At 43.4% G+C, this 23,149-nt stretch overlaps 1 protein-coding gene across 5 annotated transcripts in view; it reads right to left on the bottom strand.

Annotated features, from left to right (window-relative positions):
* LOC115166986 (protein unc-13 homolog C-like) overlaps positions 1-11,019 on the bottom strand; it is a 223,886-nt gene extending 212,867 nt beyond the window's left edge. For all 5 annotated transcript variants that reach the window (XR_003870418.1, XM_029720976.1, XM_029720977.1 and 2 more), the window contains exon 1: positions 6,638-11,019. Coding sequence is in view for 4 of the 5 variants with exons in the window: in XM_029720976.1 (XP_029576836.1) it covers positions 6,638-10,727 (4,090 nt within the window). In the remaining variant the exon portion in view is untranslated. The remainder of the gene's footprint in view (positions 1-6,637) is intronic.
* Between the last annotated feature and the right edge of the window lie 12,130 nt (positions 11,020-23,149).

Genomic DNA, 23,149 nt, shown 5'->3' on the forward strand with positions numbered 1-23,149 from the left:
GCAAGTCCAGTCATAGATTTAAAAGCATTGGATTGGTTGGAAAATTGGCTGGAGGGAGTCCATGACGGGAAGTGTGCAATTCCACACTTCAGAATAGTCTGCTGCAGGCTGACAATATAAACAGGTTCCCACCAGGGTCTGTGAGGCCAACACACAGATAATTAGAAAATGTAACAGAGAGAGGGGTGAGAGAGGGGGGAACTAGAATAGTAGAGGAGGAGAGAGAAGGGAGTGAGGGGAGAGAAGAGAGAGAGAGGAGGGAAATGAGAGAGAGGAAGAGAAAATAAGAGAAAGAAAAGAGAAGAGAGTTATCTCATGACTCATCACACGTTCTCACGCTGATGACATTAAACATAATAATGATATTACAGAAACCATGATAAAACAAAGAAACAGATTCAGTGCACCATTGCATTAGTTATCGCTGGCGTACCGGACACCACCTTGTGGGACCTTCCGCACAAGGCAGGAGGTCCCACAAGCTCTGGGGACCTGTCATCGATGTCATTTTGACAGTAACCCTCCAAAAAGTAATTCAACTTTTTAATTTCCATATGTACTAGGAAGCTAAGTGTTTGTTTCTTGGGCATCAGGAATGTGACTGAAAAAGTGCCTCAGGCCTTGAAAAGAAAGCATTTAACTGACTGCAAGTATAAGGGGATATCGGTGAACAAATGTTGTGGTCAAGGCTACGACGGTGCCAGTGCAATGAGTGGAGCTTACTCAGGTGTTCAAAAGCTCATTTCAGACCGACAGCCTAATGCTTCTTAGTAGTTCTTTATGAGTTTTAGCTTAGAAAACAATCTCGCCGCAGTAGTAACAGTTACAGGGAGAGTAAAAACAGCTTGATTGCCATAGCAACATCAGGTAAACTGCAGGGGGGAGCGGTGCTTCAAATACAGCAGTTCTGCAACAGCTTTAATTGACCCTCTCATTATCCTTAATTGCTGGCCTCAACACGTTATGAAAAGAGATTCACTGTATAGGAAGCTCTGGGCACAGGTAATCTGGATACTGGACAGTTGTCACGTTCGTCGTAAAGATGGGACCAAGGCGCAGCGGGAATGTGTAAACTCATCTTCTTTTATTATGAAGAAAAAAACAAAACAAACACTTAATCAAAACAACGACGAAGAAACAGTCCTGTGAGGCACACAGCTACACAATACGGAACAACTACCCACAAAAACCCATGAAAAAACACCCCTATTAAATAGGACCTTCAATTAGAGGCAACGAGGAACAGCTGCCTCCAATTGAAGGTCAACCCAATAAACTAAGCATAGAAATAGAATAACTAGACACAGACATAGAAATAGACTAACATAGAGCATACCCCCCAAAAAAACGAAACACATAAAACAAACACCCCCTGCCACGTCCTGACCAAACTACAATAACAAATAACCTCTTTACTGGTCAGGACGTGACAACAGTCAATAAATTGCCAGATGCAAACAAATTATCATCTTTAGCAGACAACAGTTCTTGAGGCTTGAACAAAAAAAGCGGTTTGCGATTTCATTCATACTAGTGAACCTGCGTTTGAGTTGTGGGGTTTCAAAATCATATTCCCTTATCTCTGGTATATCTTGGCATGCATAATTCAAGACTAAGTTGAAATTGTGTGCACCACAATGGAAATACAGAAAAATGGAAAATGTCTCAGGAAAGACTGTCTAGGTTGGCAATACTCAGTATGGAAAACAGTCCACAACCTGGACATACAGGCCATGGTAAAAACATTTGCACACAAATAAGGAGGACTTCAGGAGATCAGGAGAGTGTTTCAAGTTAGATTTCATTTGATTTCATTTAATTTACCTTGAATATTGCAGCCCATTTGTGTAGACTATTAGCCAGACAAAACCCGCTGAGTTCAACAATACATAGTGGCTGAATTTATCCTCAAGTCGACAACTTTTTTCCTCATTGTTAGGCTATTTTATGTGTAATTTGTATAAAATATGTTTTATAAATAGCAGCTAAATATGGTATATAGCCATAGACAGTGCACTGCATAAGGAAACAATCCCTAGTAAGCTAGTGTTTTGAGGGTGATTGACTATTATTTGGCATTAATAGACTGGTTTTAAGCACAACTACTTCTATCCAAGCTGGGAGAAAGAGCGAGGACGGCTCATGTCCTGCAGGTTCAAGTAGCCTATACAGGACAGTTATATTGGTAGCTGATTAGTATGCTGTGGCATCGAACAACTATCTTACAATCTGAAATGTTAGAATTTCCAACTTTAATTACTGAACAATGAATTGCATTATTTCCACCAGCCAGCAGTCTAAAAATGGCAGCATTGCGATACCATGCGACACCATGCAGAGCTTTGTGAAAAGTTAGGTTTAACATGAGAAAATGGGGGGGGGGCGACTCCGATCTTGCAGGGGGTCCAGAGAAACTGTGTTATGTCAGTGCTAGTTATGAACAGTAGTCACGCCCTGTCAGTCTGAAGGCTTGTAGGATCTGTGGAGTGGTCGAACATGGCAGAAGTAGTGGCTATGTCCATAAATGTGTAGCTACTAAAAATTCAAGTGGGGCCTACCCAGAATCAGTGGTTTCCCATAGGCTGCAGCACTCAAACTCTCTGCATCATGTAACACCATCACTAAAGGAGTCCAATTGCATTTGGGATGCGTCCTCCTGTGTTGTGGCTGTGGCAGACAGAGGCAGGGAGACGGACTCGAAGCCTCAGCCATTTCCAGTGAGAGAGAAAGACAGAGTCAAAGCTATACAGCCATTTTCCAGGAAGGGAGTGAGAGAGACTCAGAACTACAGCCATTCTCTAGGAGGGAGGAAGACGCTCCCTGTTAGCTCAGAATCCCTGTTGATAATCCATCCCACAGCTTAAACCACTGGAACGTCTGCTGCCAGGGACAGACTGGGACCAGAAATCCAAACATACCAGCCCATTTTTACTGTGAGGCCCCCAGTATCAACCAAATAATGATAATTCTGCGCATAAAAACCCAATTTAGACCGGCCCACTTGGCTATAGATGGATCAGCCAATCTGGCATTTGCCTGACTGTCCTATGGCCAGTTTGTTTCTGACGACTACAGATCTGGAGCCAGGGCAGAGCTACAGAGCCAGTCAACTGAGAGTATTGGTATTTGAACAGCAATCTAGGCCCAGAGTTAGTAGGACCCCATCACATCAATTAACATAACAACACAACTCCCTCTCCTGCTTTCCTTTTAATGCCACTTTATTTGCATCTCTTATATATAGACACTCATAGAATGTGGCACAGTGTGCCAGGACCAGGGTCTGCCTTTCTCTGCCTCTCCCAGGAGAAACCATCCGCAGCCAACAGTGGCAGCAGTAGTAGTAGAAAGAGGCTACAGTATACTACCATACAAAACTCATATAAATATTTTAAGCAAGGCTGACCTGGTTAGAGAATGCCCTTGGGAGCCCAAATTAGCATTTCAATACAGTAGTGGCAGCTGTAACACTAACACTAACAATAACTGTAGCTGTAAGTAGCTGTATTCATGCATATACAGAATAGTAGTAGCTGTAACACTAACACTAACAATAACTGTAGCTGTAAGTAGCTGTAGCTGTATTCATGCATATACAGTATAGTAGTAGCTGTAACACTAACACTAACAATAGCAGTGTTAGTAGCAATAGCTGTAGCTGTAAGTAGCTGTATTCATGCATATACAGTATAGTAGTAGCTGTAACACTAACACTAACAATAGCTGTAGCTGTAAGTAGCTGTAGCTGTATTCATGCATATACAGTATAGTAGTAGCTGTAGAAATAAAAATAGATTAGGCTATAGCAATTGCAAAATACATTTTAATTAGCAATAGCAATAGAATAAACAATAGCAAAATAACTAGCAATAGCAAAATAACTTGCAATAGCAAAATAACCTGCAATGACAAAATAACAAGTAATAACAATAGCAGCAGCATTAGCTGTAGCTGTAGCCATATCTGAACTGGCTAAAATACAAGTGTCTAATACTTTACAATGCTTGAGGTGTGTTTGCTTTAGCTTGCCTGGTAATGAAACCAATTACTAAGGAATAGTGCCGAAGTGCAAAGCACGCCCCTGCTAAAAGATCAAGTCTTTGAAAAGATATACTGTATGTATTTATATTTAATATAATGTATCTATAATAAAGGGGAATGTTGTATCCTACATATCTTACCTAAGATATAGGTGTGAGTATGCTGTATCCATTAGCCTATACTGTATATTTCATTTAGTGTGAGTTTGTTGTATCCAATATACTGTGTACATGATTTACTGTTGTATCTGTGCATGCTGTGTGTGTGTGTGTGTGTGTGTGTGTGTGTGTGTGTGTGTGTGTGTGTGTGTGTGTGTGTGTGTGTGTGTGTGCATGCTGTGCTGTGAGTGTAGCCGTGCACTATAGCTGCTGCCACATGTAGGTCAAGAGCTTGTTCACTTTAAACAAGAGACAGGCTATTCCCCTGATCCCGCCATAGCTCTGATTTAAAAACCTTTCTTCATTCCACTTAAAACAGTTCATTGTTTGCTTCACTAAATCAATAATAACCACTTATACAGACCGAGAAATCATTTTTCTTTGGCCATATGTTTGTCTGATTAAGCTTGCGGTTTTGTCTGCAAACCTGAGCTGCAGAAAAAAGCATTATTCCAGTAAGTGTAATCAGATTCATTAAATCATGTTTTTTTGAGGTGTAACAAAACAAATCTAATATTCACTTTAATCAAAATGAGCATTTTTAAGCGAAATAATAATATAATTTCTGCAGGTTTCATGAGATTCCAGGCAGTCTAAGGTATACCGGCTGATTCATTTAGCAGATCCCAAAGGGGAAATGTAATAGCAGAGCAATAAGACAAATCATATTTTTACATTATTATCAAACTCTTAAAAGTGGGTCAATGTTCCACTAAAAGCATTGACGAAATTCACAAGAATAGACCTAGTTCACTAAATGGAAAGGGTAATGTGGAGAATAAGCCTAGTTCACTAAATGGAAAGGGTAATGTGGAGAATAAGCCTAGTTCACTAAATGGAAAGGGTAATGTGGAGAATAGACCTAGTTCACTAAATGGAAAGGGTAATGTGGAGAATAGACCTAGTTCACTAAATGGAAAGGGTAATGTGGTGAATAGACCTAGTTCACTAAATGGAAAGGGTAATGTGGAGAATAGACTTAGTTCACTAAATGGAAAGGGTAATGTGGTGAATAGACCTAGTTCACTAAATGGAAAGGGTAATGTGGAGAATAGACCTAGTTCACTAAATGGAAAGGGTAATGTGGAGAATGGACCTAGTTCACTAAATGGAAAGGGTAATGTGGAGAATAGACTTAGTTCACTAAATGGAAAGGGTAATGTGGTGAATAGACCTAGTTCACTAAATGGAAAGGGTAATATGGAGAATAGACCTAGTTCACTAAATGGAAAGGGTAATGTGGAGAATAGACCTAGTTCACTAAATGGAAAGAGTAATGTGGTGAATAGACCTAGTTCACTAAATGGAAAGGGTAATGTGGAAATAGACTTAGTTCACTAAATGGAAAGGGTAATGTGGCTCCAGGCATTGTAAACCCCCACCACTTGAATTTGAGGTTTAGTTTTAAGTTCATATTTCTAAGCTGTCAGAAACAATGCGTTCTTTTGCTTTCATTGTCTGAATATCCCTGATGGTCGAAGGTAATGGATGGAAGCCATGTTGTTCGAGTCTGAGCTAATCTGATTGCATTGTTCCCTGGAACATGGGTGTTGTATCGTTTTAAATCCATAAAATGTTCATAAGGAAGAGACATACTCACAAAAATCAGACAACTCTCCAACTGAAAAAAGACCCTTGCATTCTAAAATAAAAATCCATCAGTTTAAGTCAGCTATAAAGTGCTGCACCACGAGGATTATGTTATACATACATCTAACCCTGACACTAACCTTGCCCACCTTCAAAGAAAACAGTCTTCCCTTCATATTAGCATCAAGCACAAAATCAATGACCAATTCCAGAAGATGCCAGGAGCAAATCGAACAGTCAAAGTCAACCTAAAAGTCCCTGAAATCCCAACACCAGTGGAACAGACGCTGGGGTTTCCAGGAGCTCAGAGCATACATATTCCACTACAGGCCCCAGTCTGATCCTCAAGGATTCTCTACCAACTGACACGAATCATTCCACATCTCAACTTAGATAAATGTCTGTGTTCAAATCTCATGGATAAAAGTCAGATAGTACACAAACATATCTATTTTATAGTGCATACTTTACATGCTACTGTACTGTTAACTGTATGACTGATATCCACAGTGGATAATGTAATGACTTTGTTATTACATACATACCATAATTTCAACCTTATGACCTGAACTGAGCAAAACTCTGAGTAATATAGTGTAACCCTTTCTGCACTACACTGGTACAATGCCAAAGATGAGTAAAGAGAGAACATAAAGTGTAGCAGCCTGGTCCCAGATCTGTTTGTGCTGTCTTGCCAGATCCAATGGTCAAACTTGGCATGACAACTACCATAGCAGTTGGTTATACAGTGCAAACCAAATCAGGTTGTATTGTGTAGTAAAGTGTAGTAAACTGAAATAAAGTGTAGTAAAGTGAAGTAAAATGTAGTAAAGAGAAGGTGTAGCTACCTCCAGCCAGGATCTGCTGCTGCAGCTCGTCCATCTGCTTCCTGTAGGCCCTCAGTGCAGCCTCCTTAAACGTAGGACGGATGCGCTTTTTGGGCGGAGCCTCTGCAGGCATCTCCTCCTTCTCCGGAATGTTTTTGTTCTCATCCTCTAGGTTTTCCGTCCTCTCCGACGCAGACGCTTCGGAGGCCTCCTCCATTTCATCCCCCTCTTCCATGTCCTCCATTAACTCCTCTTCCTCCTCCTCTTCCTCTTCTTCCTCCTCGTCAGGCTCCTCCACCTCGACATACTCCACCATGGCTTCATACTCTGCTGTGTCCTCTGCCGTGTCCCCCGTCATGGCATCATCAACGTGATCCTCACTGTACTCCTCATCGTACTGCTCGTCCAGACTACAGTCATACTCCAGAACGACTGCAGCCTCCTGGGTGGCCTCAACTTCCTCAGAGTCCTCGTAATCCTGGGTGGTAGCCTCATAGTCTTCAGAGACATAATCCTGAGAGGCATCAGGATCATAATCCAGTATGGGCTCCTCAAACTCCTCTGTCTCTTCTGTGTCATTGGCGTTGGACCGGTTCTCCAGGTTGGCCAGGACCTGCTCCATCACCCCGACATAGGCAGTCTCGTTGTCCTCCAGCTGGTCACCAGCAGCAGCCTCATCTTCATCTTCAGCCTTGTAGATGAAGGAATCTGTGTAGACGTCTGAGTCAATGGTGGTGCTGGAGTCGTTGGCCGTGGAGGTGGACAGTGTGCGGAAGCGGCCCATGAAGGAGCCTGAGTCTGGGGGTGGCTCCTGGGGAGCGGCACTAGGTGGAGGGCCTGACTTCCACACCACCTCCAGGGCTGATTTTGCCTTCTTCAGGGTGGAGCCGAACCCAAAGCTGAAGGATGGAGCTTTGTCAGTGAGGTCGATGCTGAGGCGGCTGCTCCAGGACTTGGGCACCTCCTCTACAACTTTCTCAGACCGGATCTCGCTCTGGCTACGGTACATGGTGGATGACTTGGTCTGGCTCGGTTGGAAGCTGTGTTTGACATCAAGCTCAGGGAATATTTGGGTGGATAGTTCAGGGGCTTCTTTAGCTGCCATTTTAGGAAGCGTGTTAGATGCCCCTTTAGGAACCATTTTAGGTGTCTCTTTTAGACTAGTTTTAGAAGTGTCTTTGGGAGGTGTTTTCACAGCCTCTTTTGGACTTGTTTTAGGAGGGTCTTCGGGAAGTATTTTCACAGCCTCTTTTGGACTTGTTTTGGGAGTGTCTTTCGGACTTGTTTTGGGAGTTTCTTTTGGGCTTGTTTTCGGAGTGTCTTTCAGAGGTGTTTTAGGAGCCTCTGTATGAATAGCTTTAACAATTTCTTTAGGAGGTGTTTTAACATTCTCTTTAGGAATCAATTTGGCTGTTTCTCTTAGTTTAATAGTTTTAGCAGCCTCTTCAGCAATTGATTTAGCAACCTCTTTTGCCGGTTTAGAAGTCACTTTAGAAATAGTGTTAGAAACCTCTTTAGGAATAGTTTTAGCAACCTCTTTAGGAATAGGTTTAGCAACCTCTTTAGGAATAGTTTTAGCAACCTCTTTAGGTGTTTTGGCAACCTCTTTAGGAATAATGTTAGCAACCTCTTTAGGAATAATTTTAGCAACCTCTGTAGGAATAGTTTTAGCAACCTCTTTAGGAATAGTTTTAGCAACCTCTTTAGGAATAGTCTTAGCAACCTCTTTAGGAACAGTTTTAGCAACCTCTTTAGGAGGTGTTTTAGCTTTAGGAGTTGCTTTAGAAGTTTCTTTAGGAAGCGTTTTAGCAGTCTCTTTAGCTTTAGTCTTATGGACAGGTGGTGTTACAACAGGTTCTTTCGCTATGATAGAGGCTGTATAAAGAGTAGTGGGGGGAGCACTACCCAGCCGGGCACTCTCCAGTCGGGTGATTTCCAGCGGGGCGGAGTCCAACAGGGTGCTTTCCACCATATCCAACATGAAAGTTTCCTCCCCTTCAAATGCCAGGTCCACCTCCTGACACTTGGTGATGTTCTCAGGGAAGCCAGGGATGGCAGCTGGGTCAAAGGGGCTGCTGACCTCAGACACCAGGTTCTGCTCTGTGGAAGCGTCCAGCCCGGAGTCTGCTCCTTGCTCCAGGTGAGGCCAGTCCTTCCATGGGGAAAGGTCTCCTTGCAGAGACAGCTGTGAGCCGCTGTAATGGCTCCTATCCCCAGACATGCAGACCAGCCCATTGCTCACCCCACTGTCGATGGTCTCGGTGGTCTCGGCCTCGTTGGGCTCGGCGTACGGAGGGTTCTCCTGGCTGAGGGTCTGGCTGGCGTACCACGATGACGCCATGTCCTCCTGCTTCCTCTGCCACAGCTCCTGGTCTGAGGAGGATAGTAGAGAGCTGCCATTGGGCCGGCTGAAGTACTGGCTCTCTGAGAAGTCTTCAGAGTAGGACTGGCAGAGCTTGGAGCAGTCAGACTCGGAGCGGCTGAGCTTGGGGGTGGAGTAGTCGCTCTGAGAGAGCCAGCCGGGGGTGAGGTCACCATAGTAGGGCTTGGAGGATTTGTCAGACTCATCATAGGAGTCATCAGCGTAGTGAACTGAGGCAGAGTAGCCTGCCTCATCCGCAGACCGGCTACCGTGCTCATGGTGACCGTGCCTCTTTTTATCTGCTTTATGTTTGTGAACAGGCTTAGACACCACCATTGCATATTTGTTCCTGTTTAGTTCATCTAGCTCCTTGTCACTGTCCATAGAGTCCCAGTCATCACTCTCAGCTTTGTCCTTGGCTGAGACCTTAATGTCCATGCTCTCGTAGGTTTGAGAAGAGGACATTGCTCCTTTATCTTTCTTTTCCTTCACGTCATGAGTCGTTAAGCTATCAGTGGATACAGATATACCAGTCCCCTTCAGTTTGTAGCATTTTTTCAAAACTAAATCTCTATCTGAGGGGGTTGAGAATATTACAATAATAGGCCTAGGTTTTGCATTGGAACATTCTCTTTGTTGCCCTAACCGATGGGCTAGCTCTATTTTAAGTGTTTTATGTGCTTCCACAAATCCCATTTTGTCCTTTAGAATGTGATAGATGAGACTCTCAGTTTTCTCTAGCTTCTCCTCAGGGACGTTTATGAACCTCAGGCTGGCCTTGTTGGCCTGGTGGCTGACCTGCTTGATATAGTCGTGGATGTCTCGCGTCTCTCTCCGGGACTGGACGAAGCCAGTACGCAGTTGTTCGATCTCGGTCTGCACCACCTCCACGCTGGAGGAGATCTCATCGATGGAGTTCTTCAGGGCATTGACGTGTCCCCTGAGCTCTGAAAGCTCTGTCTCGATCTGGCTGATGCCCTGCAGCTCCTTAAAGATCATCTCCATCACATCCTGGGTTTGGTTGATGCAGCCTGTAGAGCTGGAGCCGGCTTCTAAGGCAGAGGTCGACTTCTGCTGCCGCCCAGCCCGGTCCAGGGATTTGCTCCGGATACCCAGGGTCTTCCTCCAGTTGCTCACCTCGGAGTCCGAAGACACGCACTCCTGACTCTTTTTCCATTTCCTCAGCTTGCGTAATGCGCCAAGTCGGAGAGTGTGCAGACTTGAGCGCTCCACCCTCTCACCCTCAGAGCTGCCATCGGAGGGCGCCAGACTAATGAGGCTCTTCCTGTTCCGTCTCACTGGCATGGTGTGAGATTTCTGCTCATCGAATCTATGCACAGGTTTGGCCTCGCTCAGGGAGTCAGAGTATTCGCTATTGATGGAGAGGATCTCCTGGAAGATACTCTCATTATTGTTCAGCAGAAGAGCGTTTTTCGGGAGTCCGTTCGCTATCGCTACACGGTAACTGAAAGTCGGTGAGAGAGATGAGCAGTCGTTTTTTCCGTCGTCTAATTCAAGAGAGATGTTACGCGCCGAAGAGCATTTGCTGATTTTTTTCACTGTGGTTTTCAGAGTGGTGGAGAGTGTCGGCGTCAGGTTACCTTGGTCACGCAAATCAGTGGTGGTCAATTTGGGCTCATTATTGTCCCTACTCTCTTTCTTTGTGGGATTCGCCAATTTCTTTGTAAACATTCCTTTGCAAATCTTCACGATGTAAGATGATAGGGTCTGGAGCAGGGCAGAAACCATGGAAGGCAATGCTTTGAGAGACGTCTATTAAAGATGCAGTGGAGCAGCTCTGCTTGGGCTGAGGAGCCAGCGGTGGAGGAGCCAGCGGTGGAGGAGCCAGCGGTGGTGTTGGTGGTGGTGGTGTTGGTGGAGGAGGGGGGAGGAGGGACGGTGGAGGGAGCGTCAACCCCCAGGCAGACACACAACTCTGACAGGCCTGCTTAGATGAGCTTGTGTCAAAACTCCAACTCTGTATATCCGAGTGGTGGACGGGAATCACTGTAAAATCCACTGGCTCTCCAAAGGACCAGACGCATTGCTCTGCAAAAAGAGAGAAACAATGGGAACCGTTAGTAAAGGCATAGAAGAAAGATACTGTAGCACATAGATACTATAACAGAGATACTCTAGCACAGATACTAAAACACATTGTAACTACTGAACAGATGTACTATTGCACAAATATAATTTAGCACAGTGATACAGCAGGGGGGAAAAGTATTTGATCCCTGCTGATTTTGTACATTTGCCCACTGACAAAGAAAGGATCACTCTATAATTTTAATGGTAGGTTTATTTGAACAGTGAGAGACAGAATAACAACAGAAATATCCAGAAAAACGCATGTCAAACATGTTATAAATTAATTTGCTTTTTAATGAGGGAAATAAGTATTTGACCCCCTCTCAATCAGAAACATTTCTGGCTCCCAGGTGTCGTTTATACAGGTAACGAGCTGAGATTAGGAGCACACTCTTAAAGGGAGTGCTCCTAACCTCAGCTTGTTACCTGTAAAAAAGACACCTGTCCACAGAAGCAATCAACCAATCAGATTCCAAACTCTCCACCATGGCCAAGACCAAAGAGCTCTCCAAGGATGTCAGGGACAAGATTGTAGACCTACACAAGGCTGGAATGGGCTACAAGACCATCGCCAAGCAGCTTGGTAAGGTGACAACATTTGGTGCGATTATTCGCAAATGGAAGAAACACAAAAGAACTGTCAATATCCCTCGGCCTGGGGCTTCATGCAAGATCTCACCTCGTGGAGTTGCAATGATCATGAGAACAGTGAGGAATCAGCCCAGAACTACACGGGAGGATCTTATCAATTATCTCAAGGCAGCTGGGACCATAGTCACCAAGAAAACAATTGGTAACACACTACGCTGTGAAGGACTGAAATCCTGCAGCGCCCGCAAGGTCCCCCTGCTCAAGAATACATATACATGCTCGTCTGAAGTTTGCCAATGAACATCTGAATGACTCAGAGGACAACTGGTGAAAGTGTTGTGGTCAGATGAGACCAAAATTGAGCTCTTTGACATCAACTCAACTCGCCGTGTTTGGAGGAGGATGAATGCTGCCTATGACCCCAAGAACACCATCTCCACCGTCAAACATGGAGGTGGAAACATTATGCTTTGGGGGTGTTTTTTTGCTAAAGGGACAGGACAACTTCACCGCATTAAAGGGACGATGGACAGGGCCATGTACCGTCAAATCTTGGGTGAGAACCTCCTTCCCTCAGCCAGGGCATTGAAAATGGGTCGTGGATGGGTATTCCAGCATGACAATGACCCAAAACACACAGCCAAGGCAACAAAGGAGTAGCTCAAGAAGAAGCACATTAAGGTCCTGGAGTGGCCTAGCCAGTCACCAGACCTTAATCCCATAGAAAATCTGTGGAGGGAGCTGAAGGTTCGAGTTGCCAAATGTCAGCCTCGAAACCTTAATGACTTGGAGAAGATCTGCAAAGAGGAGTGGGACGAAATCCCTCCTGAGATGTGTGCAAACCTGGTGGCCAACTACAAGAAACGTCTGACCTCTGTGATTGCCAACAAGGGTTTTGCCACCAAGTACTAAGTCATGTTTTGCAGAGGGGTCAAATACTTATTTCCCTCATTAAAATGCAAATCATTTTATAAAATTTTTGACATGCGTTTTTCTGGACTTTGTTGTTGTTATTCTGTCTCTCACTGTTCAAATAAACCTACTATTAAAATTATAGACTGATCATTTCTTTGTAAGTGGGCAAACGTACAAAATCAGCAGGGGATCAAATACTTTTTCCCCCCACTGTACTCTAGCACACAGATACTCCAGCACAAAGATATACTAGCACACAGAGATACAAGCACGCAGAGATACTAGCACACATATATACTAGCATTCAGAAATACTAGCACACAGAGATACTAGCACACAGAGATACTAGCAGACAGATATACTAGCATACAGAGATACTAGCACACGGATATATAATAGCACACAGAGATACTAGCACACATATATATAGGCACACAGATATACTATCACACAGATATACTAGCACACAGATATACTAGCATACATATATACTAGCACACAGATATACTAGCACACAGATATACTAGCATACAGAGATACTAGCACAGAGATATACTAGCACACAGATATACTAGCACACAGAGATACTAGCACACAAATATACTAGCACACAGATATACTAGCATACAGAGATACTAGCATACAGAGATACTAGCACCCAGAGATACTAGCACACATATATACTAGCACACAGATATACTAGCACACAGATATACTATCACCCAGATATACTAGCACACAGATATACTAGCACACAGAGATACTAGCACACAGATACTTTATAATCAGATAATATTGCACACAGAGATATTAGGATTGCACAAAGCAAGAAAACAGCAATGCTCTTATCATGAAGAAGAATTCATCTGATATCATTGAGGTGAAACCTTGCACAGTGATCCACACACAAAAATCCATAATATCTACAGTTTCACACTGGGAAAATCATCACAGGCTCACTGTGGACCGTCAAAGACTGTAGTAGGGATGGGATTCACACACGCCACAACCAATGAGTATGCTTGATTTAATTTGGGTAAAATAAAGTAAGAGGTCCATGCATCACAACAAAAATCAATTTAAGTGGACTGTCCACCATTAGAATCTTCTGCTAGTGCTTTTATGGTGAAGTGTGTGTGTGTGTGTGTGTGTGTGTGTGTGTGTGTGTGTGTGTGTGTGTGTGTGTGTGTGTGTGTGTGTGTGTGTGTGTGTGTGTGTGTGTTTGCGTGAATGTGTAGGCTGTGTGTGTATGGATTTCTCACTGTCAATAGAGCCAATGGCCACATTGATATGCATCCTTTTTACAGCAGGAGGCAGGCTATAATTACTTCAGGAGTTAAAATGCTCTGATACACCACATCACACACACACACACACACACACACACACACACACACACACACACACACACACACACACACACACACACACACACACACACACACACACATCACAATGCTCCAACACACAATGTCCCCACATACTGCGGTGGAGGCCCGGCTCTCTTGCTCACCCGAGGTAAATACACAATTACACTCTAACCACGCTCTGACACTGTGTTAATCAGGATAAAATAACTAGCTATATTTTATTCATCTCAAATTAGAGACTCAGTGAAATGAGTGGGTCTGAACCCAGTGACTGGGTCTAAATAGTACTGAGTATGCATGGTTTGATGTGTTCGATATAGTAACGTCATTACTCCCTGACCCAGATCAGTCCTGGTACCTCTACTGGGGCAGACTGAGATATGTCCTGTTTCTGACCCATTACACACCATGCCCCCAGAGGCTGGTGCTTTCTATTCTGGCTCACAAAGATCGCTATTATAGAAAGGTATGGGGGAAATATTGTACATATCATCGTTATTATGATTTACATTATGAGAGTTGATCATTGAGGTCATAGGTCTTATTATTGCCATAGGACTCTAAGGCAGAAGTAGAATCATTGAAATAACAGGGCTGAGGGCTTTAGCTAATAGTAGTGCAATAATAAGGGAATAAGGGAATAGTGTGCCAGTTCAGATTTACCCCAGAACTGTGGGATTAGGTGCCCTGACTGAGCATCACAGTGATGAACCCCAAAGCCTCTCTCTCTGGATGATATTCTGATATTAGATCCATGCGCTTATCTTGAGTTTTCACTTAAGTCTCCCATTGTCCCACATCAACGCATGCCTTACGCGAAGGTCCAAATTGTGCACGCTTATCTCAATCCTGAATCAGGCCCCCCATGATTGGCTACCTGCTAGCGAGGGTTGGCTGGATCTGATTGGCTAGCTGTGAGCAGCTAGCTAGGAGTGGCTGGATTCGATTGGTTGGATGCGATTGGCTAATTGTGAGTGGCTAGCTGTGAACGAGTAGCTTTGAATTGCTGGATGTGATTGGCTAACTGTGAGATGTTGGTTGTGATTGACTGTCACTGGCCAGGAGAGGCAGCCAGTGAGAGGGGACTGTTGTGGAGCGTAAGCCGGCAGCTGCTCCACATTATTTCAGGGGTTTAACCACTGATGCATTCATAGTCTTATGACCACAGACTCTCTCTCTCTCACACACACACACACACACACACACACACACACACACACACACACACACACACACACACACACACACACGATGCTCACGTGAAATGGGCTGTGAAACATAGCATCAGCATTAGCCTTTACTGATGGGCTGTGACCGTGAGCCAGTAGGTCTAACAACATGGGCTGGGTTGCTTGGCTTCAACAACATACCATTTTGCATTCAACAGGCGTGATACTTTATATAGTGATAGCTAGGAGATTATTTCAGATGTTACTTTCACAATGTGCTTTTCAATGTGTACTGAACAAAAATATAAACGCAACATGTAAAGTGTTGGTCCCATGTTTCATGAGCTGAAATAAAGATCCCAGAAATGTTCCATACACACAAAAATCTAGTGAGCATTTCTCTTTTGCCAAGATAATCCATCCACCTGACAAGTGTGGCATATCAAGAAGCTGATTATACATTACACAGGTGGACCTTGTGCTGGGAACAATAAAAGGCCAGTCTAAAATTTGTCACACAATACAATGCCACAGATGTCTCAAGTTTGGAGGGAGTGTGCAATTGGCATACTGACTGCAGAAACGTCTACCAGAGCTGTTGCCAGATAATTGAATGTCCATTTCTCTACCATAAGCTGCCTCCAATGACGTTTTATAGAATTTGGCAGTATGTCCATCCGACAACGTGAAACCACGCCAGACCAGGACCTCCACATCCGGTTTCTTCTCCTGCAAGATTATCTGTGACCAGCCACCCGACCAGCTGATGAAACTGTGGGTTTGCACAACCAAATAATTTCTGTACAAACTGCTCATCTGCGTGCTCGTCATCCTCACCAGGGTCTTGACCTGACTGCAGTTTGGCTTCGTAACTGACCTCAGATGACAAATGCTCACCTTCGATTGCCACTGGCACAACTGCATTTTATGGATGGCAATTCAAATGCACAGAGATACTGTGACGAGATCCTGAGGCCCACTGCCGCTGCAATCACCTCATGTTTCAGCATGATAATGCACAACCCCATGTCGCAAGGATCTGTACACAATTCCTGGAAGCTGAAATGTCCCAGTTCTTCCATGGCCTGCATACTCACCAGACATGTCACCACCAATTGAGAATGTGTGGGATGCTCTGGATCGACGTGTACGACAGCGTGTTCCAGTTTCCGCCAATATCCAGCAACTTCGCATAGCCATTGAAGAGGAGTGGGACAATATTCCATAGGTCACAATCAACAACCTGATCAACTCTATGTGAAGGACTTAAGGCAAATTGTGGTCACACCAGATACTGAATGGCTTTCTGATCCAAGCCCCAACTTTTTTTTTAAGGTATCGGTGACCAACAGATGCATATCTGTATTCCTAGTCATGTGAAATCCATAGATTAGGGCCTAATAATGAATTTATATTGACTGACTTACTTACATGAACTGTAATTGTTGAATGTTGCGTTTACATTCTTTTCAGTGTATTTAGTAACGTAAGGAGCTAAGGAGCCTGGTGTAGGGATTAAGTCTCTGTAGAAAGAACATATAACCTCCATGTAAAGTCTCTGTAGGCTACAATAACAGCCCACATATTGCACATATGAACCATTGCAAAAAATAAACATTTTCCATTTAGTAAAATGTTGGTGATATGACATATTTCTAGTTGTATAGTCAATATAAGTGTTGATATTACAAAGCTACAGCCTGCAACTAGAACCTCAGAATGTGTCGTCCCTAATATAATATAAAGGGAAACAACTGTCATTACAGATGTGTACTAAGAGCTGTTACAGGGTGGGTCCCAAATGGCACCTATTCCCTATATACTTTAGTGTGCACTACTTTTAGTTAGTGCCCTATGGTACACTATATAGGGTATAGGGTGACATTTTGGATGCACACACAGTGCTGGGCTGTGACTGATTGACACTGCTCCTTCTCCAATGTAATGTGACTGTAATGCAATTGTCTTCTCTGAGAGGTCAGGGTTCTCCTGTTCTCCAGGGCTCCGTCCCACATGGCCCCCTATTCCCTACATGGTGCACTACTTTTAACCAGGGCTCTGATCAAAATGTAAGGAACAGGGGGCCATTTGGGACGGAGCCCTGTTCACCACTCATCCGTTGGATGTTCTGCCTGGACTCTGGCCAGATAGACCTGCAGTCCAGGGCTCATTTTCCAGACCCAGATTAAGCCTATCACTCCTGGACCTCAAAACACTCACTGTCCCAGGAGGACTACTTTGGAAATAATTGTTTTCATTAATACGTTCATGTGTTATCCTCAGGGACTGATAAAATACTGTATACTTATCTTTCTTGTTATGTATATATTATTTGGAACCCAAAATAACATAGAATACAATCACGTATGTATTATATTCTATTCCATAATATTATATTCTATTATGTTCTATTCTATTCGATCTGTTTACTGGACTGTTCTAAAGTAGAATTAGCCTTTATATGGGTCTTTATGAGAGCGCAAACGGTAGGAGAAGGGAAGAAAATCTGATCTTTACTGTAGGTAGCCAATACCCAGCCCACTACCACAGCATGCCACACCCCTGATCTATAGCTACCCAATCAGCAGGTCCGTCTGTGAGCTCCAGGAAGCCAGACAGAGATAATCAAGGCCTCAGTGTGAGTTTATGAACTGACACCAAAACCAAAGATTAGACACGTAGCTACCAACACTCCATTATTATCCTTTCTGTTGTAACACTGTCTCCTAGAAAACACTTTATCTTAATACCATGTATTTTAACACACTTTTCCAACACCATCTATTTAAGCAAGGCCACAGTGTGAGTTTATGAACTGACGCCAAAACCAAAGATTAGACACGTAGCTACCAACACTCCTTTATAAACTGGGTGGTTCGAGCCCTGGATGCTGATTGGCTGACAGACATGGTATATCAGACCATATACCATTTATTTTTACTGCTAATTACGTTGGTAACCTGTTTATAATAGCAATAAGGCACCTCAGGGGTTTGTGGTATATGGCCAATACACCACGGCTAAGGGCTGTATCCAGGCACTCTGCGTTGCATTGTGCATAAGAACAGTGCTTAGCCGTGGTATATTGGCCACATACCACACCTCCTCGTGCCTTATTGCTTAATTATAACGCTGTCTGCTTTAACAAGTCTATTTTAACACAGTCTTTTTTAAAACGCTCTATTGTAACACCATATAACTTAACACCATCTATATAATCAAAGCCTCAGTGTGACTACTCTGACCATTGTGACTACTCTGACCGTTGTGACTACTCTGACCATTGTGACTACTCTGACCGTTGTGACTACTCTGACCGTTGTGACTACTCTGACCGTTGTGACTACTCTGACCGTTGTGACTACTCTGACCGTTGTGACTACTCTGACCATTGTGACTACTCTGACCGTTGTGACTACTCTGACCATTGTGACTACTCTGACCGTTGTGACTACTCTGACCATTGTGACTACTCTGACCGTTGTGACTACTCTGACCATTGTGACTACTCTGACCATTGTGACTACTCTGACCATTGTGACTACTCTGACCAGTGTGACTACTCTGACCAGTGTGACTACTCTGACCATTGTGACTACTCTGACCATTGTGACTACTCTGACCATTGTGACTACTCTGACCGTTGTGACTACTCTGACCATTGTGACCATTGTGACTACTCTGACCGTTGTACTTTGTCTCGGGTGACTGTACTTTGTTGTACTATTCCGACTGTTCTTTGACTTGTGACACCACTGTAAATATTGTACTGTTAGTCACCGGGTAAACAAGATGTATTTTTTTCTAAACTATCTTTAGTAACTGTACCCTCACTATTGTGACTAGTTTGACTTAGTGGATATTGTAACTGTAGTCTGTTCTAACTGTGACTACTTTGACTTAGTGGATATTGTAACTGTAGTCTGTTCTAACTGTGACTACTTTGACTTAGTGGATATTGTAACTGTAGTCTGCTCTGACTGTGACTACTATGACTTAGTGGATATTGTAACTGTAGTCTGCTCTGACTGTGACTACTTTGACTTAGTGGATATTGTAACTGTAGTCTGCTCTGACTGTGACTACTTTGACTTAGTGGATATTGTAACTGTAGTCTGCTCTGACTGTGACTACTTTGACTTAGTGGATATTGTACCTCTAGTCTGTTCTGACTCTTGTGGCTGTTTCAGCTTTGATCAGAAAGAGAGCCTTCAACCACAGAGCACTATGTATCTGGGAATCTGGGAGTGATACAGCGACTCAACGTTCATATTAAACAGCTGAGTTTCCCTTTATGAAATGCTACATCCGAATCGGCAAGTTAGGGTTTGACAAATGAAACATTCTCCCTCTCTCTCCCTCAGGAAAACTTCATATGCAAATCTCTTTAAGGGACCCAGGAGAGATTTTTATATAATCAAATTAGATGGGCAATGATCTGTGGGCATGAGAGAGAGAGATGGCAGACATTTTTCACCGAAACAGCTAATCACAGATTGATTACTAACATGGCTTCCTAACCAATCAGCAGATGGGACAGATGTCACATGAGGGCTGTTCCAGAAAGCTGGATCAATGAGGTAGCCAGCTGTCTTTAATATTCAGAAAAAACTCCATCTTTTCAAGAAATATAGACTTGAAATTGGAATGGTATAATTATCTTGACAAACAACAACCCATAGTCATGATTAGCTTCCTAAATAAACCAGAAAGTCAAACTATATATTTGACTGCTTATCAGAGCTGATCTGGAACCCCCCAGTCACAGCTAATTCACTGGTGAATCCTGTATTTGTATTTGTATGTTTTAAGGATACCCATTAGCTGCTGCCAAGGCAGGAGTCCAGCAACATTAATGCAGTTATACACAATTTACAATACAACATCCATGTGTACGTTTGTGTAGAGTGCATGTCTTATCATGTGTATGTGTGTCTGTGCCTGTGTGTCTCTTCATAGTCTTCGCTGTTCCATAAGGTGTATTTTTAAGGTGTTACCTGATGTGGAATAAAGATCCATATAGCCATGGCTCTATGTAGTACTGTGTGCACCTCCTATAGTCTGTTCTTGACTTGGGGATTGTGAAGAGACCTTTGGTGGTATGTCTTGTAGGGTATGCATGGGTGTCCGAGCTGTGTGCCAGTAGTTTAAACAGACACCTCCGTTCATTCAGCATGTCAACACTTCTTACAAAAATAAGTAGTGAGGAAGTCAATCTCTTCTCCACTTTGAGCCATGAGAGATGTACATGCATATTATTCATGTTAGCTCTCCGTGTACATTTAAGGGCCAGCCGTGCTGCCCTATTCTGAGCCAATTGTAATTTTACGAGGTCCCTCTTTGTGGCACCTGACCACACAACTGAACAGTAGTCCAGGTGCGACAAACCTAGAGCCGGTAGGACTTGCCTTGTTGATAGTGTTGTTAAAAAGGCGTAGCAGCACTTTATTATGGACAGACTGCTCCCTGTCTTAGCTACTGTTGTATCAACATGTTTTGACCATAACTGTTTACAATCTAGGGTTATTCAAAGCAGTTTAGTCACCTCAACATGCTCAATTTCCACATTATTTATTACAAGACTTAGTTGAGGTTTAGGGTTTAGTGAAGGATTTGTCCCAAATACAATGCTTTTAGTTTTTGAAATATTTTTTATAACTGATTTCTTGCCACCCATTCTGAAAATAACTGCCACTCTTTGTGAAGTATTGCAGTGATTTCAATTGCATGAATAGTGTTGAGTCATTCGCATACATAGACACAATGGCTTTACTCAAGGCTAGTAGCATGTCATTAATAAAGATTGAAAAAAGTAAGGGGCCTAGACAGCTGCCCTGGAGAATTCCTGATTCTACCTGGATTATGTTGGAGAGGCTTCCAATAAAGAACACCCTCTGTGTTCTGTTAGACAGGCAACTCTTTATCCACAATATAGCAGGGGGTGTAAATCCATAACACATACATTTTTCCACAAGCATGACGCTACACTCGCAATAACATCTGCTAGCCATGTGTATGTGACCAATAAAATTCGATTTGCGCAGACTATGATTGATAATATCTCAGGCTGCACTGAAGTCTAACAAAACAGCTCCCAATTTTTTGGTTCAGCAATTTCTCTCAGCCAATCATCAGTTATTTGTGTAAGTGCCGTGCTTGTTGAATGTCGTTCCCTATAAGCGTGATGAAAGTCTGTTGTCAATTTGTTTACAGTTAAATAGCATTGTATCTGATCAAACACAGTTTTCCCAAAAGTTTACTAAGGGTTGGTAACAGGCTGATTGGTCGGCTATTTAAGCCAGTAAAAGTATCTTTACTATTCTTGGGTAGCGGAATTACTTTTGCTTCCCTCACTGCCAACAATGACCTAATACAGTACATTATATCACACCCAACTCAACTTATACCTGTCATATCAAGCTATGGGGTTTCTTGACCATGTGAAAAACTAGCTTCTAACCAGAGTCCTGGTCAGGTCATGTGATCAGGGAATACTCTGGTCCCTAGCTGTACACACTGAAACAACAGTGCTCTTTCGCTAGCTAGCTGAAACTCCCAGAGCAGAAACGGACTGGCCATAGGGCAGTATGGGCAAATGCCAGATGGGCTGGTCCATCTTTAGCCCGGTGGGCCTGTCTAAATTGGGGGCTTTGCACAGAACTATCATTATTTGGCAATAATGAGTGCTTTGAGGCAATAATATGTTAAAAATGTCCGGGCTGTTTTCTAGTTCCAGTCCATCCCCAGAGAACTACAGTGCCCTCCAAAATGATTGAGACAGTGACACATTTTGTTGTTTTGGCTCTGTACTCCAACACTTTGGATTTCAAATTATACAATGACTATGAGGTTAAAGTGCGGAATGTCCCCTTTAATTTGAGGGTATTTTCATCCATATCGGGTGGACCGATATACACTTTTTGTACATAGTCCCCCCATTTTAGGGTACCAAAAGTATTGGGACAAATTCACATACGTTTATTAAAGTAGTCAAACGTGTAGTATTTGGTACCATATTCCTAGCACGCAATGATTACATTAATCTTACACAAACTTGTTGGATGCATTTGTTGTTTCTTTTGGTTGTGTTTCAGATTATTTTGTGGCCAATTGAAAATAATGGTAAATAATATATTGTGTCATTGTGGAGTCACTTTTATCATAAATCAGAATAGAATGTGTTTCTAAACACTTCTATATTAATGTGGATGCTACTATGATTACAGATAGTCCTGAATGAATCGTGAATAATGATGAGTGAGAAAGTTACAGACGCAAAAATATCAATTAAGGCAGCCCCCCGCACATCTCTGATTCAGAGAGGTTGGGTTAAATATTTTGGCTTATTTTGGTTGAATGCATTCAGTTGTGCAACTGGTTATCTCCTTTCCCTCCTTTCCTTTTCTCTCTCTCTCTCTCCCACCTCTCTCTTTATCTCCCCTCTCTTTCTTTCTTCCTCTACCCCTCTCTTTCTTTCTTTCTTCCTCCCCCCCCCCCCTCTCTCTCTCTCTCTCTCCTCTCTCTCTCTCTCTCTCTCTCTCTCTCTCTCTCTCTCTCTCTCTCTCTCTCTCTTTCGCTCTCTCTCTCTTTCGCTCTCTCTCTCTCGGTCTCTCTCTCCGCCCCTCCCTCTCTCCCCCTCTCCCTCTCTCTCTCTCTACCCCTCTCTTTCTTTCTTCCTCCCCCCCCCCTCTCTCTCTCTCTCTCTCGCTCTCTCTCTCTCGGTCTCTCTCTCTCCCCCTCCCTCTCTCCCGCTCTCCCTCTCTCTCTCGGTCTTTCTCCTTCTCCCTCTCCCCCTCCCCCTCTCTCCCTCCCTCCCTCTCTCTCTCCCCTCTCTCTCTCTCCCACTCCCCCCCTCTTTCTCTATCTCTCTTTCTCCCACTCCCTCTCTATCTCCCCCCCTCTCTCTCTCTCTCTCTCTCTCTCTCTCTCTCGGTCACTCTCTCTCGGTCTCTCTCCCTTTCCCTCTCCCTCTCTTTCACACACCTGAGTCACAGCCCGACTGCTCTCTATCCGTCACCACATGAATTCTATTGAT

This window comes from Salmo trutta, chromosome 29 (assembly GCF_901001165.1).
Source record: "Salmo trutta chromosome 29, fSalTru1.1, whole genome shotgun sequence".
Lineage (NCBI taxonomy): Eukaryota > Metazoa > Chordata > Actinopteri > Salmoniformes > Salmonidae > Salmo > Salmo trutta.